Source organism: Stenella coeruleoalba, assembly GCF_951394435.1.
Source record: "Stenella coeruleoalba genome assembly, chromosome: 21".
Taxonomy (NCBI): Eukaryota; Metazoa; Chordata; class Mammalia; order Artiodactyla; family Delphinidae; genus Stenella; species Stenella coeruleoalba.
In genome coordinates, this window is record NC_137167.1 from 5,674,753 (window position 1) to 5,693,966 (window position 19,214).

Genomic DNA, 19,214 nt, shown 5'->3' on the forward strand with positions numbered 1-19,214 from the left:
GATATACGTCACTCTGTTCAAAATCTGTATCTCAGTATAGCAGTACATAAAAAATGTTGTCAATTGCCTTTCCATTGGCATGGGGGAATCAATACCAATATTTAATAGAAAGAATGTAAAACTTCATATGTAAGGGAGGATTGTATTGCACTGTAATCTATTGGATTATAACTAGTTGCATATACTTCTGGATCCACCCAAAATTGTGGTGAAACTCTTCCTTAAATCAATTTCCATTTTAAAATAAGTTATTTCATTTATTACTCAATTGAAGATCCTTTTATTAAATATTATCTTTTATAAGATTATTTTATGCTGTGTAATTGCTTGGGTTCTCTGTTGGAAATTCCATTTTTAAAAAATAGGAAGAATAATTCATAGGAACATATTTGATTATGGAACTTTTTGTTTATACAATTAGTTTTAGCAAAAACTTATGGGCAGGCAGCAAGTTAACGAAAAAACTTGCTTTGTCCGTTATCACTAGTAATTTTGTATAAGTCTCTCAATGAGTTTCATGATGTTCTAGATTTTTGGCATAAAAGGAAATATTCAGATCTTTAAATAGTTTTTATAAAAGTATTAACAGGAAATAATGATATGACACTAGCTCTGGGACCCCTGGGCCCTGCAACCAGACTCCAGGACCCAGCTCTGCCTACCAGTAGACTGGCAGGAACCCCAGGACTTGGCTTCACCCACCAGTGGGAGGGCTACAGCCCTGGAGTCTTCTGGACCTTGACTCCATACAGCAGCGAGCCAGCACTATCCCCAGAGCCCCCTGGAGTTTCACAGTCAGCTGCCTTATGACCTGGTCCTGACAACCAGCAGCTGGCAGCCTGTGCCTGAGGCAGCACTGGCAACCACCTGAACCAGGGGCCAAGCAAACCCACCAGACTTCCCACATAGTCAGCCTGCCACAACAGGAAGACCCACACAGCCCACATTGGGGAACCACCTGAGTCTATACCACAGGTGAAGAGAGTGGAGAACGCTGCTGGAACACAAAGGAGGTCTCCTGCAAAAGGCCACTCTCGCATTAGGAAACACAACCAACTTATCAGGTACATAAACATACAAATACTAACTTAGGCAAAATGAGGCTACAGAGGAACACGTTCCAGATGAAGGAGCAAGATCAAAGCCCACAAGAAGATCTAAGTGAAGTGGAGATAGGCAACATACTTGAGAAAGAGGTCAGGGTAGTGCTCGTAAAGATGATCAAAGAACTTGACAGAAGAATGGATGCACAGAGCAAGAGCATTGTTAGAAATTTTAAGCAAAGAGTTAGAAAATATAAAGAATGACCAAACATAGATGAAGCATACAATAGCTGAAATGAAAAATACACTAGAAGTAATCAATAGTAGACTAAATGATACAGAAGAATGGATCAATGAGCTGGAAGACAGAGTAATGGAAATTACAGATGTGGAACAGGAAAAAGAATGAAAGGAAAGGAGGACTGTTTAAGAGACCTCTGGGACAACGTCAAGCACACTAATACTTGTATTTTAGGGGTCCCAGAAGGAGAAGAGAGAGAGAGAAAGGAACTGAAAACATATTTGAAGACATAATAGCTGAAAACTTCCCTCACATGGGAAATGAAACAGATATCCAGATCCAGGAAGCCCAGAAAGTCCATATAGGATTAACCCAAAGATGAACATACCAAAACATATAGTAATAAAAATGACAAAAATTAAAGATGAAAAGAGAATATTGGAAGCAGGAAAAGGAAAACAACAAATATCATAAAAAGGAATTCCCATAAGGCTATCGGCTGACTTTACAGCAGTAACTCTGCAGTCCAGAAGGGAGTGGCACAATATATTTAATGTGTTGAAAGTGAAAAACCTACAACCAAGAATACAGTATGCAGCAAGGCTCTCATTCAAATTTGATACAGGGATCCAAATCTATACAGACAAGCAAAACCTAAAAGAGTTCAGCAACACAAAACCAGTGTTACAAGAAATGTCAAAACAATTTTGCTTAAGAAAAAAGCCAGGTCCAGAAACTGGAAACATAAAAATTATGAAAGAAAAAAGCTCATTAGTAAAAGCAAACATACAGTAAAAGTAGGATATCATCTCACATGCAAAGCTGGAAGGAAAGTTAAAAGACTTATGTCTTTTAACAAAATCACGTATATCCAGAATAAGGAATAAGGAGATACATAAAGCAATTAGATGTAAAATAAGATATTAAAAACAGTGATTGTGAGGGGAGGAGAGTATTCATGCATGGTTGTTAAAATGTGTTTGAAATTAAGAGATCAGCAACTTAAAACAGTCATTCATATCTATATATCTATATCTTTATAAAAACCTCACAGTAACTGCAAACCAAAAACCTATACTAGATACAAATACACAAAAGTAAAAGGAGTCCAAACATAACACTAAAGATAGTCTTCAAATCATATGAAAAGGGAACAAAAGAAGAAGAAAGGAACAAAAAAGACTTACTAAAAACAAGTCCAAAACAATTAGCAAAATGGAAATCAGAACACACATATCAATAATTACTTTAAATGTAAATGGACTAAACGCTCCAATAAAAAAAGAAATAGAGTGGTTGAATGGATACAAAAACAAGACCCGTATGGCCTGCAAGACTGTCACTCCAGATCTAAAGACACACAGACTGAAAGGGAGGGGATGGAAAAAGGTATTCCATGCAAAAGGAAATCAAAAGAAAGACAGGTTAGACATACTTATATCTGACAAAATAGTTTTTAAAAAGAGACTGTTACAAGAGACAAAGAAGGACACTACATAATGATCAAGGCATCAATCCAAAAAGAAGATATATCAATTGTACATATACATGCACCCAGCATAGGAACACCTCAATCTGTAAAGCAAATATCAATGGACATAAAGGGAGAAATTGACAGTAACACAATAACAGTAGGAATTTAGTGCCCCACTTGCATCAGTGAACAGATCATCCAGACAGAAAATCCGTAAGGAATAAAAGGCCTTAAGTGACACATTTGACCAAATGGATATATTGGTCATTCCATCCAAAAGCTGCAGGACGCACATTCTTTTCAACTGCACATGGCACATTGTACAGGATAGATCACATGCTAGACTATAAAACAAGCCTCAGTAAATCTGAGAAAATTGAATTCATATCAAGCATCTTTTCTGACCACAATGCTATGAGACTAGAAATGAACTACAAGAAAACTACTGCAAAAGACCCTCAGACACATGAAGGCTACACAATATGCTACTAAACAACCAATGGGTCACTGTAGAACCAAAGAGGAAATAAAAACTTCCTGGAGACAAATGAAAAGCAAAACACAGTGATCCAAAAATCTGAGACACAGCAAAAGCAATTCTGAGAGAGAGGTTTATAGAGACACTAGCTTGTCTCAGAAAACATGAAAAATCTCAAACAACCTAACCTTACAGCCAAGGGAATTAGTAAAAGAAGAACAAATAAAACTCAAAATTAGTAGAAGGAAAGAAAGCATAAGGAGAACAGAAGAGAAATAAATGAAATAGGTATAAAAGAACAATAGAAAAGACCAATGAAACTAAGAGCTGAATCTTTGAAAAGATAAACAAAATTGATAAAACTTTAGGCAGACTCATCAAGGAAAAGGAGAGAGGGCCCATATCAGTACAATCAGAAATGAAAGAGAAGTTACAACTGACACCACAGAAATACAAAAGATCATAAGAGACTACAGTGAACAACTGTATGCCAATAAAATGTACAACCTAGAAGACATGGACAAATTCTTAAAAATGTTCAATCTCCTAAGACTGAACCAGGAAGAAATAGAAAATAAGAACAGAACAATTGCCAGTAATGAATTTGAATCAGTAATTTTTAAACTCCCAGCAAACAAAAGTCCAGGACCAGATGGCTTCACAGGTGAATTCTGCCAAACAGTTAAGAGAAGAGTTAGCATCTATCCTGCTCAAATGATTCCACAAAATTGGAGAGGAAGGAACCCTTCTGAACTTATTCTGCGAGAACAGCATCACCCTGGTATGAAAACCAGACAAAGATATCACAAAAAAGGAAAATTACAGGCCAATACCACTGATGGACATAGATGCAAAAGTCCTCAACAAAATATTAGCAAACCAATTCCAACAAGGCATTAAAAGGGTCATACACCATGATTAAGTGGAATTTATCCCAGGGATGCAAGGATTTTTCAATATCCACCGAAAAATCAGTGCGTTACACCTACAGATAGCCAACAGCCACATAAGAAAACAGATGTTCATCTCAATAGATGCAGAAAAAGCTTTTGACAAAATACAACCTCCATTTATGAGAAAAACTCTCCAGAAAGGGGGCATAGAGGGAACATACCTCAACATAATAGAGCTCATATTAGCACAAACCCACAGCTAACATCATACTTCATGGTGAAAATCTGAAAGCACTTCCTCTAAGATCAGGAACAAGACAAACATGTCCTTGCTCACAACTTTTATTCCACATAGTATTAGAAGTCCTTGCCGCAGCAATCAGGCAAGAAAAAGAAATCAAATCAATCCAACTTGGATAGGAAGAAGTAAAATAGTCACTGTTTGCAGATGACATGACACTATGCATAGAAAATCCTAAAGACACCGCCAAAAACTAGGAGAGCTCATCAATGTATTTCATAAGGTTTCTGGATGCAAAATTAATATACAGAAATCAGTTGCATTTCTATAGACTAACAGTGAACTATCAGAAGGAAAAATTAAGAAAACTATCTCATTTTACCACTACATGTAAAAGAATACTCCCTAGGAATAAATCTAACCGAGGAGGTGAAAGACCTGTACACAAACAGATGGAAACATACACTGTTTCCATAGATTGGAGGAATTACTATTGTTAAAATGACCATACTATCCAAGGCAATCTACAGATTCAATGTAATCCCTATCAAAATACCAATGGCATTTTTCACAAAACTAGAAAAAATAATTCTAAAGTTTGTATGGAAACAAAAAAGACTGCGAATAGCCAAAGCAGTGCTGAGGAAGAAGAACAGAGAGAGGCATCACACTTCCTGACTGTAGACTATACCACAAATCTGCAGTAATCAAAATAGTATGATACAGGAACAAAAACAGACACATAGATCACTGGAAGAGAATAAAGAGCCCAGAAATAAACTCATGCAATTATGGTCAATTAATCTACAACAAAAGAGGCAAGAATATACAATGGAGAAAAAAACAGTCTTTTCAATAAGTGGTGCTGGGAAAACAGGACAGCTACATGTAAAAGACTGAAATTAGAACATTTTCTCACACAGTATAGAAAAATAAACTCACAATGGATTAAAGACTTCATGTAAGGCAGGAGAGCATAATACTCCTAGAAGAAAATATAGGCAGAAAACTCTTTGTCGTAAATCATAGCAATGTTTTTTTGTTTTGTTTTGTTTTGGTTTTTTTCATCTGTCTCCTTGGGCAAAGAAAACAAAAGAAAAAAATAAACAAATGGTCCCTAATTAAAGTTAAAAGCTTTTGCCCACCAAAGGAAACCATAAACAAATGTAAAGTGAACCTACTGAATGGGAGAAAATAGTTGCAAATTATATGACTGATAAAGGGTTAACATCCAAAATATATAAATAGCTCATACAACGCAATATCAAAAAACAACCCGATTAAAAAAAAATGGGTAAAAGAACTGGATAGACATTTTTTCCCAAGAAGACCTGCAGATGGCCAACAGGCACATGAAAAGATACTCAGCATCACTGATTATCAGAGAAATGCAAATCAAAACCACAATGAGATGTCGCCTCACACCTATCAGAATGGCTATCATCAAAAAGGCCACAAATAACAGATGTGGTTAAAAAGGAACCCTTGTACACCTGTTAGAGGGAATGTAAATTGATGTAACCACTGTAGAAAACAGTATGGCAGTTCCTCAAAAAATTAAAAATAGAACTAACATATGATGCAGCAATTATACTCCTGGGTATATATTTGAAAAAAATGAAAATACTAATTGGAAACATACATGCACCCCAGTGTTCATAGCAGCATTATTTACAATAACCAAGGTATGGAAGCTACCTAAATACCCATCAACATATGAATGGATAAAGATGTGATACACACACGCACACACACACACACACACACACACACACACACACACACAATGGAATACTACTCAGCCATAAAAAGTAATGAAATTTTGCCATTTGCAACAGGATGGATAAACTTGGAGGCTCTGTTATGCTAAGTGAAATAAGTCACCGGGAGAAAGACAAATATGTATGATACCATTTATATGTGGTATCTAAAAAATAAAGGAAACTAGGAATATAAAAAAAATGTAACAGACTCAGAGATGTAGAGAATAAAGTAGTGGTTACCATTGGGAAAAGGGAATGGGGAGCAGCACAATAGAGCTAGGGATTCAGAGGTATCCACGATTATGTATAAAGCAAATAAGCTACAAGGATATATTGCACAACACAGGGAATATAGCCAATATTTTATAACAACTATAAGTGAAGTATAACCTTTAAAAATCGTGAGTCACTGTGATGTACATCTGTACCTTATATAATATTGTACATCAACTACACTTCAATAATATATTTTTTTAAATGTAAACATGTTTCATCAGTAAAATCCTGTGTAACCCCTTGTGATATTATTGTAGTCTGTCTTATTTCTTCTTGTGTAATCAACCACAAAATAAATTATTTTACATTAAATATCCAATTGTTGTTTAAAGAAATTAAGGAAAGGAAAAACATATTTCATATTTACTATTTCCAAACTCTACATTTCTTCTCCTTCTCACAGGTTGGTTTTTCTGATATTTCTGTTTAACCTGTAGTAATTCATTTGAATTCAGTTTTTGTTCATCTGAAAGTATCTTTATTTTATCTCTGTTTTTAAATATTGTATTTGGAAACAGGAATAGGAATAATACAAAGAACAGCTATATTCTCTCTACTCAGATTTATTAATACTATTTCCCTTTGTTACTTGTGCTGTCTCCGTGTGAAAGTAAGTTGTAAATTGCATTTGTAGCTTTTTTTCAGTGTGCATTTACATAGAATAAGATCATATATATCCACAATCAAGTTATCCATCTAAGTAAAAATAACATCATTGAAATACTTTTTATCAAGTTTACAATCAAGTTCACTTGATTGCATTGTGGTTGGATGATGTGAGCTAAGTGATACTGTGTTTTCTATTCTGATGTTTTATGGCCTAATATGAGTCAATTTATATAAAACTTTCAGGTATACTTTAAAAATATCCCTCTCATTTTTTATATAAGCTTGTATATATGCATATTATATCAAAGCTTGCTTGAGTTTTTAAAACCTTTAATATTTTTGCTGTAAATTTGCTGCTTGTTGTAAATTTGTCAGCTTGAGCTATTAACAATTATGAGAACTATGTAAAAATCCCTCACTATGATTGTAATTTTCTATATCTAAATTTGTTAAATTATATATGTGTGTGTGTGTATATATATATATATGTATATATATAGTTGCTCTACCATTAATTATAAGTAAGCTTAGAAATACGTGTACACACAAAATTAGAAATGTTTCAGTGAAAAATGTTGTGATTTTTTTTCCCTTGAATGAAGACATGTTCTTGAAATTGTTCACTATGTAGTGCTCAGAGCTCTGTGTTTAGAAAGTACATGTTTTTCTCCAGGATATACAGTCATGTTGTCTTATGGGAATGAAGACAAAAGATGGCAACACAGTTGAGCAGGCAAAAAAGACTTAGGAGTTTAGTTAGAGATTTGAGTCCTGGTTCTTGCCCTTATTAGGCAAGAAATCAGTTGCATTTCTATAGACTAACAGTGAACTATCTTGGAACCAGTCTTGGAACCTTAACTTTTGATCCTAAATAACTACATGCATAAAGAAGAAGATACTCATCACCATCACATTTTAATATGTAATGTCCCTAGGCTTAAATCTAGAACTTACTAAGCATGTGATAAGTCTTAATTCTGCTTTTGTCCTTTCACTTGAGCACTGCATTATTTTAACATTTTTATACCCATTGAAACGTGGTAGTTTAGTCATTTTTATTAGTGATTAAAAAACAAAATTTGCCTTTCAGTGTGATTATATGGGCTCTGAAGTGGCCCTTGCATCTGAGAAAGTTGTCCGTATCTTTAGTCTCATCAACACTGTGAGTATTTATGTTTCATATTTAAATAAGAAACATTCATATTAATACAGTAGCATTGTTTGAATAAATAGCATATGCACTTTTATAAACTATATAGTCCTACCAACTAGTTTCTTCCACCGATGGATTTCATCTCTAAAAATTAGTAAATCGAATATATTAACATTACATAGAGAGATATAGTGTTACATTTATGATTACCTAAAACCATATATCATGTATCTTCTGTTTTCAGATGTATTCTCAGCTTAAAGTGTTGGTTACATTAACTTCTCTGGAGCTCTGGTCAGATCAAAATAAGATTTCAACTAATGGGGATGCTAATGAAGTTCTACAAAGATTTGTGTCATGGAGAGAAAAATTTTTACTTCAAATGTCCCATGATATGGCATACTTATTAATGTAAGTGATTTGTTTTCATTGGTATAAAGTTTATCAAATTACTTGTAAGTTAACCATGAAAATTATATACAAAATTTATTATTTATGATGACAAGACATCTCAAAAATAGATTATGTGGGTACTGTTGGCAAAATGCAAGCTGTAAAAATCTAATAAAATGTAAGACACGAAAGCATTGTAGGCCATTATCCTCAGAGTGAGCTGCTTACCTATGGAAATTTAAAGAACTGATAATATGTAAAGCCTCGGGAAAACATAGGGCCTCTATGGTTTTAAAGATTTTCTCAGAGGTAGATAATTGAAACCAGCATTTTAACATTAAATAAAGCATACATTAGTTAACAGAATGCAATAATTGCATGTAAAGCTGGTTACACTGGAAAACATAAGTATGGTAATGTGGTGACCTAATGGTATTTCTATCCTGACCTAAAGTGTAGCTGTTTAACTGCTTGCACTGTAACTGTCACGAGTCTTTATATAGATTTTTATTTTACTAGTTTGACTATTTTCGATGGAAAAAACAGAAACACGATTCTGAAGATCTTAAGCAATATGGAATATATTTATGAATCTCTGGGTGTCTCTGTGGAATTTAAGGTCAGGCTTGGGGGTGGAGGAGCAGCATTAACTAAGGACTGAAATGTGTGAGGACAGAATACATCCCATCTCTCTTTTTCCTAGTGACTGTGCTGCGTATTGTCTTTCTCATTCTGTCCAATCCAACACTTTTCACGCAGTCTAAGGTTTTACAACCTGCAAATCATGGCAGTAATCTACCCTGACTTTTATGTCTTTGCATTATATCCATCCAGTGTTGACAACAGTGGTGATTAATTTCTGGAAGGATTAGGCACTGCTGGATTTTAAGCTGTGTATCATACGATGCTAAAGTTGCCTTTAGAACTTAATTTTGTAGGCACTGTGGGAGATTACCTAAATACAAAATGATTGAAAGCATTAGACATGATACATAATATTCATGTCTAAAAGAAAGCAGCAGCATTATTGAGGAATCCAATTCTTAAAAGATCATTAAGTTTTTAAAAATTTAAAGTGCGTTTATCCACAAGAAAAATTTTATTATTTAGTTATAGGGACCATCCTAATTATGTGGGAGCAACATATCATGGAATGGCATGCGATCCAAAGTTTGCTGCAGGAATTGCTCTGGTATGCATTTTATTCCCATCTCTCCAGTAACTATATCACAGTTTGAAATTTAATATCCACTTCAAGGAACAGAAGTACATATAGTATATCTACCATTTTATTAAATTAATATTTTTTATAGTGCTTTATTTTTTTATTTTTAATTTTTTTGCGGTACACAGGTCTCTCACTGTTGTGGCCTCTCCCATTGCGGAGCACAGGCTCCAGACGCGCAGGCTCAGCGGCCATGGCTCACGGGCCCAGCCGCTCCGCGGCATGTGGGATCTTCCCGGACCGGGGCACGAACCCGTGTCCCCTGCATCGGCAGGCGGACTCTCAACCACTGCGCCACCAGGGAAGCCCTATAGTGCTTTATTTTTTACTTTAATCCTCAAGTGTTATCATTTTTAAACGTTTTCTTTATTGTGGTAAAATACATATCCCATAAAATTGACCATCTTAACAATTATAAGTGCACTGTGCAGTAGTGTTGTCTATTTACATTGTTGTGAAACAAATGTTCAGAACTTTCACCTTGCTTAAATGAAAGTCTGTACCCTTTGACCAACGAGGCCCCATATTCCACACCTCTACCCTGTGGCAAGCACCATTCTACTGCCTGCTTCTGTGAGTATGATATTTTTAGATCCCACATATAAGGTGGATCATACAATATTTGTCTCTCTGTGTCTGGCTTATTTCTCTTAAAATAATACATCCAGGTTCATCCATATTTTTGAAATGGTGGGATTTCATTCTATGTATTGCTGAATGATATTTCGTATTTATATACATATATTTATATGAATTATATATATAAATCCTATCATAGTATACATTTATCCATATATAGAAACATTCTCTTTATGCATTCATATGTCAATGACCGCTTAGTCTGGTTCCATATCTTGGCTATTATGAATAATGCTGCACTTTACATGGGAGATGGGGGTGAAAATATTCCTCTGAGATAGAGTTCAGTTATTTTGTACATTTACCCAGAAGTGGGTTTGCTGGATCATATGGTATTTCTGTTTTAATATTATGAGGAATCATTATACTGATGTCCATAGTGGTTGCACCATTTTATAATCCCACCAGCATTTCACAGAATATATTTTATTCATTACATCCTCACTAACAGTTGTTTTTTTTGTTGTTGTTAGCTATCGTAATAGGTATGAGGTGATATCACATTGTGGTTTTGACTGTATTTTTTTTTTTTTTTTTTTTTGTGGTATGCGGGCCTCTCCCATTGCAGAGCACAGGCTCCGGACGTGCAGGCTCAGCGGCCATGGCTCATGGGCCCAGCCGCTCCGTGGCACGTGGGATCCTCCCACACCAGGGCACAAACCCATGTCCCCTGCATCGGCAAGCAGACTCCCAATCACTGCGCCACCAGGGAAGCCCCTTGACTGTATTTTTATGATCACTAGTGATACTGAGCATCTATTCATATGCTTTTTGGTGTTTTGTATATCATCTCTGGAGAAAGATTTATTCAAGACCTTAGCCCATTTTTTAATTGGATTATTTGATTTTCTTGTTGTTGAGCTATAGGAGTTCCTTTTTTTTTGGTAACTTTGCATTGCCTTCATCCAGTTCCCCCTCCTCTCAACCCCCACTCCCAGTACCCACAAATCTAGTCTCTTTTGTATGAGTTTGTTTGTTTTGAATTATAATTGACCTACAACACTATGTTAGTTTCTTTAACACAACGTAGTAATTCGATATTTCTATACACTTCAAAATGATCACCACAATAACTCTAGAAATGACATGTCAGCGTACAAAGATATTACATAGTTATTGACTGTATTCCCCAAACTACATTTTGTGCCCGTGACTCATTTATTTTGCAGTTGGAAGTTGTATCTCTTAATCTATTTCACCCTTTTCTTTCCTTACCCAAACCCCTCCACTCTGGCTGCCACCTGTTTGTCCTCTGTATCTGTAACTCTGTTTCAGCAATTTTTTTAATAATAATTCTTTTCTTAAAAAATATTTACTTATTAGGTTGCACTGGGTCTTAGTTGCGGCAGGCAGGCTCCTTAGTTGTAGCCCCCGGGGTCCTTAGTTGCAGCTTGCCAGCTCCTTAGTTGCGGCACACAGGCTCCTTAGTCGTGGCATTCGAACTCTTAGTTGCAGCATGCATGTGATATCTAGTTCCCTGACCAGAGATTGAACCGGGCCCCTTGCATTGGGAGCCCAAGGTCTTATCCACTGTGCCACCAGGGAAGTCCCTGTTTCTGCTTTGTTATGCTTTTTCATTTGTTTTTAGATTCCACATATAAGTTAAATTGTACAGTATTTGTGTTTCTCTGTCTGACATGTTATACTTACTGTTATATGCTCTAGGTCCATCCATGTTGTCTCAAATGGCAAGATGTCCTTTATTATGGCTGTGTAGTATTCCAGTGTGTGTGTGTGTGTGTGTGTGTGTGTGTGTGTGTGTGTGTGTGTGTGTATACATATATTTATTCTTTATCCATTCTTTTATTGATGGACACTTAGGTTGCTTCCATACCTTGACTATCATAAATAATGCTGCAATGAACATAGGGGTGCATATATTTTTTCCTTTAGTGCTTTTGTTTTCTTATGGTGAATACCAAGGAGTGGAATTGTTGAATCATATGGTAATTTTATTTTTAATTTTTTGAGGAATCTCTGTACTGTTTTCCATAGTGGCAGCATGAACTGACATTCCCACAAGGAGTGCACAAGAATTCCCTTTTCTCCACATCCTCAACAATAGTTGTGGGTTGTTTTTATTTGATAATGGCAGTTCTCTCACGTGTGAGATGATATCTCATTCCGGTTTTGATTTGCATTTCCCTGATGATTAGTGATGTTTAGGAATGTTTTCATGTGCCTGTTGGCCATATGTGTGTCTTCTCTGGAAAAATGTCTATTCAGATCCTCTGCTCATATTTTAATTGGGTTGGCTTTTTCAGTGTTGAGTTGTGTGTGTTCTTTGTGTAATTTTAATATTAACCCCTAATCAGCTATATCATTTGCAATGATCTCCTCCCATTCAGTAGGTGTCCTGTTAATTTGGTTAATAGTTTTCTTTACTCTGCAGAAGCTTTTTAAGTGTGATGTAGTCTAATTTGTTTATTTTTCCCTTTTGTTTTTCTTGTCAAAGGAGACAGATACAAAAAGTTACTAAGATGTCAAAGAGCTTATTGCCTGTGTGTTCTTCCAGAAGTTTTGTGTTTTCAGGTGTTACATTCAAGTCTTTAAACTGTTTTGAATTTATTTTTGTGCAGGATGTAAGAGTAGTCCAGTTTGATTCGTTTGCATGTAGCTGTCCAGTTTTCCCAACATTATTTCTTGAAGATGCTGTCTTTTCCCTATTATATATTCTTGCCTCCTTTACCAGAGATTAATTGCCCATATAATTGTGGGTTCATTTCTGAGCTCTCCTATTCTATGCCAGTGAACTATGGGTCTGTTTTTGTCCCAGTACCATACTGTTTTGATTACTTTAGCTTTGTAGTAAAGTTTAAAATCAGGCAGTGTGGTACCTCTAACTTTCTTCTTTCTTAAGATTGTTTTGGCTATTCAGACTCTTGTGTTTCCATAATCATTTTGGAATTGTTTACTCTGGTTCTGTAAAAAATGCCATTGGTATTTTGATAGGAATTGCAGTGCATCTGTACTGTCTTGTGCTATATGGTTATTTTAACAATATTCATTCTTCAAATCTTTAAATACAGTATATAATTTCATCTATTTGAGCTGTATTCAGTTTCTTTCATCAGTGTCACGGTTTTCCAAGGATAGGTCTTTTTTCTCCTTAGCTAGATTTATTCATAGATATTTTAATCTTTGTGATGTGATTGTAAATGGGATGTTTTTCTTAATTTCTCTTTCAGATAGTTTGTTGTTAGTTTATAGAAATGCAACATAGTTCTGTAAATTAATTTTTATCTGGCAACTTAAGCATGTTCATTGGTGACCTCTAGTAATTTTGGGGGTCTGTCTTCAGGATTCTGTCTATATAGTATCATGTCATCTGCAAACAGTGTGACCATTTTACTTCTTCTCTTCAAAAATGGATTTTTAAATTTCTTTTTCTTGTCTGATTGCTGTGGGAAGGACTTTCAATACTATGTTGAGTAAACGTAGTAAGAGTGGGCATCCTTATCCCATTCCTGATCTTAAAGGAAATACTTCCAGATTTTCACAACTGAGCTGTGGGCATGTCATATATGGCCTTTATTATGTTGAGGTATGGTCCCTGTATACCCACTTTGTGGTGAGTTTTTATCATAAATGGACGTTGAATTTTGTCAAAGGCTTTTTCTGCCTCTGTTGAGAGGATTGTATCATTTTTCTTTTTGAAATTTTTAAAGTGGTGTATCACATGGATTGATGTGTGGATACTGAACCATCCTTTCACCCTTGGGATAAATCCTACATGATCATGGTGTATGATTTTTTTAATGCATTGTTGAATTCAGTTTGCTAATCTTTGATAATATAGGAGTTCTTATACTTTGAATATTAACCCCTTATCAGATGAATGATTGGCAAATATTTTCTTCCCTTCTGTAGATTGCCTTTACATTCTGTTGATTGTGCCTTTTGAAGAACAAAGGTTTAAGTTTGGCTTAGTCCTGTTTGTCTATTTCTGCCCCTGAGGTCAGTGATTTTTGCATCATATCCACAAAATCTTCGTCAAACCCAATATTGTGAAGTTTTTCCCCATGTTTTCCTCCAGGAGTTTCACAGTTTGCTGTCTTACATTTAGATCTTTATACCATTTTGAGTTAATTTTTGTATATGGTGTAATATAAGGGTCCTACTCTTTCTTTTGTATGTGGATACTTAATTTTCCCATCACCATTTCTTGAAGAGACAGTCTTTTCTCCATTGAGTATTCTTGTTGAAGAAACTGTCCTTTTCCCCATTTTGTGGTCTTGGCACCCTTGTCATAGGTCATTTGACCATATACATGATGTTTTATTTATAGGCTCTCTATTGTATTCAATTTATATATCTTTATGCCAATACCACACTCTTATGATTACTAGAGCTTTGTAATATGTTTTAAAATCAGGAAATCTGAGTCTTCCAACTTTGTTCTTCTTTTTCAAAAAATTTATGTATATTCACGTCCCTTGAGATTCCATATGAATTTTGAGATTATTTGTTTCTATTCTTGCCCCCCAAATGCTATTGGGATTGTGTAGGGATTTCATTGAATCTACAGATTGCTTTGGGTGGTAATGACATCTTAACAATGTTAAGCCTTTCAGTCCATGATCATGGAATGTCTTTCCACTTATTTGTGTCTTCTGTACTTACTTTCAGCCATGTTTTGCAGTGTCTATGTGCAGGTATTTCATCTCATTAGATAGGTTCAATCCTAAGTGTTTTGCTCTTTTTAATGTTATTGTAACTGAAATCATTTTGTTATATTTTTTCAGATTATTCATTATTAATGTATAGAAACAATCAATTGTGCTGATTTTGTATCCTGCAACTTTGCTGAATTCATTTATTAGTTCTCACAGTTTCTTTTATGTGGAATATTTGTGGATTTCTACATATGGGACCATATCATCTGCAAATGGAAATAATTTTACTTTCTTCTTTTCAAGATAGAAGCCTTTCATTTATTTTATTGCTTAATTGCTCTGGTTTGATCTTCCTATACTATATTAAACAGATGTGGCAAGAGTGAGTACCCTACCTTGCTCATAATATTAGAAGAAAAACATTTAGGACTTCACCATTGAGTGTAATGTTAGTTATGTTCTTTTCTCCATGCTCTGTGTTATGTGGAAGTTGTTTTCTTTTTTTTTAATTAATTAATTTATTTATTTATTTTTGGCTGCATTGGGTCTTTGTTGCTGCACGCAGGCTTCTCTAGTTACAGCGAGCAGGGGTTACACTTCATTGTGGTTTGCGGGCTTCTCGTTGCAGTGGCTTCTTTTGTTGTGGAGTATGGGCTCTAGGTGCATGGGCTTCAGCAGTTGTGACACACAGGCTCAGTAGTTGTGGCTCATGGGCTCCAGAGCGCAGGCTCAGTAGTTGTGGCAAATGGACTTATTTGTTCCGTAGCATGTGGAATCTTCCCAGACCAGGGCTTGATTCTTAACAACTGTGCCACCAGGGAAGTCCCGAGGTTGTTTTCTTACATTCCTAGTTTGTTGAGGATTTTTAATCATAAAAAGGGTATTGACTTGTGTATGCTTTTTTGTTTTTTATTTTAGTCATGTGAGCCTTATCTCTTATTTTCTCAGTTAATCTAGCTAAGAGTTTACCAATTATGCTGATGTTTTCAAAGAATTAACTTTTTGTTACATTTTTTTTCTCTTCTCTAATTCTATTTATCCCTGCTTTGAACTTTATTATTTCTTTCTTTCTGTCTGAGTTTCTATCTTTCTGAGTTCAGTTTGTTCCTATTTTTCTAGTTCTCTGATGTGTAAACTCATGTTTTTTCATTTGAGATATTTCTTCTTTTTTAATGTATTTGTTTACTGCCATAAACTTCCCTCTTAACAGAGCTTTTACTGGATCCCATAAGTTTGGATATATTGTATTTTCATTTTCTTTTTTCTCAGCATATTTTGTAACTTTGCTTTGTGATTTCTTCTTTGGAATCATTGGTGTTTAATGGTGTGTTGTTGGAGTCCCACAAATTTGCAGATTTTCAAGTTCTACTTTTCTTACTAATTTGTAGTTTCATTCCATCAGCATCAGAAAAATATGCTTTGTATAAATTCAATATTTTAAAGTTGACAGACTTGTTCTGTAGCCTAACAAGTGGTCTACCTTAGAGACATTTCTGTGTGCACTTGAGAAGAACATGAGTTCTGCTGTTGTTGGATGGGATGTTCCACATGTCAGTTAAGACCAGTCAGTCTATCCTGTTGTCCATTATTTACGTAATATCTTTTGTCAGATTGTTCTGTCCACTATTCAAAGTGAAGTATTAAAGTCTATTATGTTGCTGTCCATTTAGCCTTTCAATTTGGTCAAGAGGTGCTTCGTATATTTAGTGCTGTAATGTTTGGTGCATAAATATTAAATGATGTATCTTCTTGGTGAAGTGACCCTTTTATCATTATGAAATGTTCTTCCTGGTCTCTTTTAACAGTCTTGAATTTAAAGTATATTTTGTTTGATATTAGTATAGCCATGCCCAGCCCTCTTTTGGTTACTATTTGCATGGAATATCTTTTTCATCCATAACCTTTCAACCTGTGTGAGTCTTCAGATCTAAAGTGACATAGTTGAATCCTGTTTTTTAATCTATTTAGCCTATACATGTCTTTTAATTGAGGAGTTTAATTCATTTACATTTAAATTAATTACTAATAGGAAGAGCTTTTGCCGTTTTGTTAATTTTTTTCTTTATATCCTGTAGCTTTTTGTCCCTTTCATCTTCTCTTTCTGCCTTACTTTGTGTTACATTGATTTTTTAAATTGTGAAATGCATTGGTTCCCTTGTCTTTTCCTTTTGTGTATATTGTAGATATTTTGGTTATGGTTAGTTATGCAATTACTAAGAATATCTCAATTTTATAATTTTAAACTGAAAAACTGATAACAACTTCACTTCAATTACATACATATACTCTATTCCTTTACAGTTCTATCCTTCTCTTTATGTTATTGCATAGATATTAGTTCTGCCATTTAAATTTTATACAGGAGTTAAAAGTGCATATGTGCACCAAAATTATGAAGATATAAGCTAGTATGTTTATCCATGTACTGACCTTCATTAGAGGATTTTATAGTTTTCTTTTGGCCTTATGTTGCTATCGAGCATCCTTCCTTTTAACCTTGAAGACCACCCTTTCTCATTTCTTATACATCAGGTCAGTTGGTAATAAACCCCCACAGCTTTCCTGGAAAAGTCTTCATTATTTTTTGAAGGACAGTTTTACTGGATACAGTATTGTTGATTGACAGATTCTTTCTTTCAGCACTTTGAATGTATTTTTCCCAATACCTCTGGGCTGTAATGTTTCAGCTAAGAAATCCGATAATAACCTTGAGACCTCCCTGATAACTGACAATTCATTTTCTCTTGTTGATTTCAAGATTTATCCCTTTATCTTTGACTTAGAGTGGTTTTATTACATTATGTTTCTCCGGAGATCTCTTGATTTTCCTAGTCATGGAGTTTCTTGAATCTGCATGTCCTCAGATTTATAAAGTTTGTGTCAGTGATTTCCTCAAATAAGCCCTCTGTCCCTTTCTTTTCTCTCTTCTCTTTCTTAGGCACCCATAATGCATGTATTGCTCTATTTGTTAGAGTCCATAAGCTTGTCTCTTTTTCTACATTTTGTTTTTGGTTTTTGCTCCCATGAAAAAGTGATTTCAAATGACCTGTCTTCATTTCTGATTTTTCTTCTGCCTGACCAAGTTTACTTTTGAAGACCTCCAGTAAATGTTTGTTTATTGATTTTACTTTACCACAGAATTTCTTTTTATAATATTTTATATCTCTCTATTGATATTTATATCTGGAATTTTTCAGATATTTAGGGCTGGATAATCATGTAAAAATCAATTAATTTAATTGATCCTATCAATAAGCTAAAATGGAAAATATTTGATTATATCGATAGATGCAGAAAACACATTTGACAATTTCAACACAATTTATGATTAAACTCACCAAAGTGGCAATAGAAGCAACTTCCTCAACTTCAGAAAGACTGTCTACAAAAACAATACAGCTTACATCAAACTTAATGTTTAGAAATGAAATGCTTCCTACTAAGATTCGGAACAAGGCAAGAATGTAACCTACCATTCTTATTCAGCTTTGTACTTGCATGCAGAACTAATGATACCAAATATTGTGAGGATTTGGAGCAACAGGTAGTCGCATTCATGTTGATGGGAATACAAAATGGTACAGCCACTGTGATAGACAATTTGGCAATTTATTATAAACTTCAATATTGCCTTACCATATGATCCAGCAGCTGTCCTCTATACCATTTACAAAAATTAGTTGGAAACTTACATCCACAGACTCCTCAGACATGACTATGTATAGCGACTTTATTTATAATTGCCAAAAATTGAAATCACACAAGATGTCTGTTAATCGGTGAATGGATAGAGAAACTGGAGTTAATCCATAAAACGGAATATTATTCAGTATTTTAAAAATTAGCCATCATGCAATTAAAAGATGTGGAGGAATTTTAAAAGTAAAGTGGTTAGTGAAAGAAGCCAATTTTAAAGGGCCACACACTGTATTATTCCAACTCTATGACATTCTGGAAAAGGCAAAACTATGGAGATAGTTAAAAACGTCATTGATTACCAACCAGGGCTTTGTGTGTATCACTTATATCAGAAGTATCACTACTTCTGAAGTTTTAGTTTTTTAATATAAGTATTCTGCCTTTAGAAAAAAAATGTTTGATTTTCTCTCCTAAAACTATTTTTGACATCAAAACTGATTGTCAGTTAAACCCTTAAGAAGCTGTGTATTT

At 34.8% G+C, this 19,214-nt stretch overlaps 1 protein-coding gene across 1 annotated transcript in view; it reads left to right on the forward strand.

Moving 5' to 3' along the window:
• LOC307179823 (A disintegrin and metallopeptidase domain 3-like) overlaps positions 1-19,214 on the forward strand; it is a 110,555-nt gene that overhangs the window by 42,371 nt on the left and 48,970 nt on the right. Inside the window, 3 exon segments of the mRNA XM_079909476.1 lie at positions 8,109-8,180; positions 8,416-8,582; positions 9,675-9,756. Coding sequence (XP_079765602.1) covers positions 8,109-8,180; positions 8,416-8,582; positions 9,675-9,756 — 321 coding nt within the window.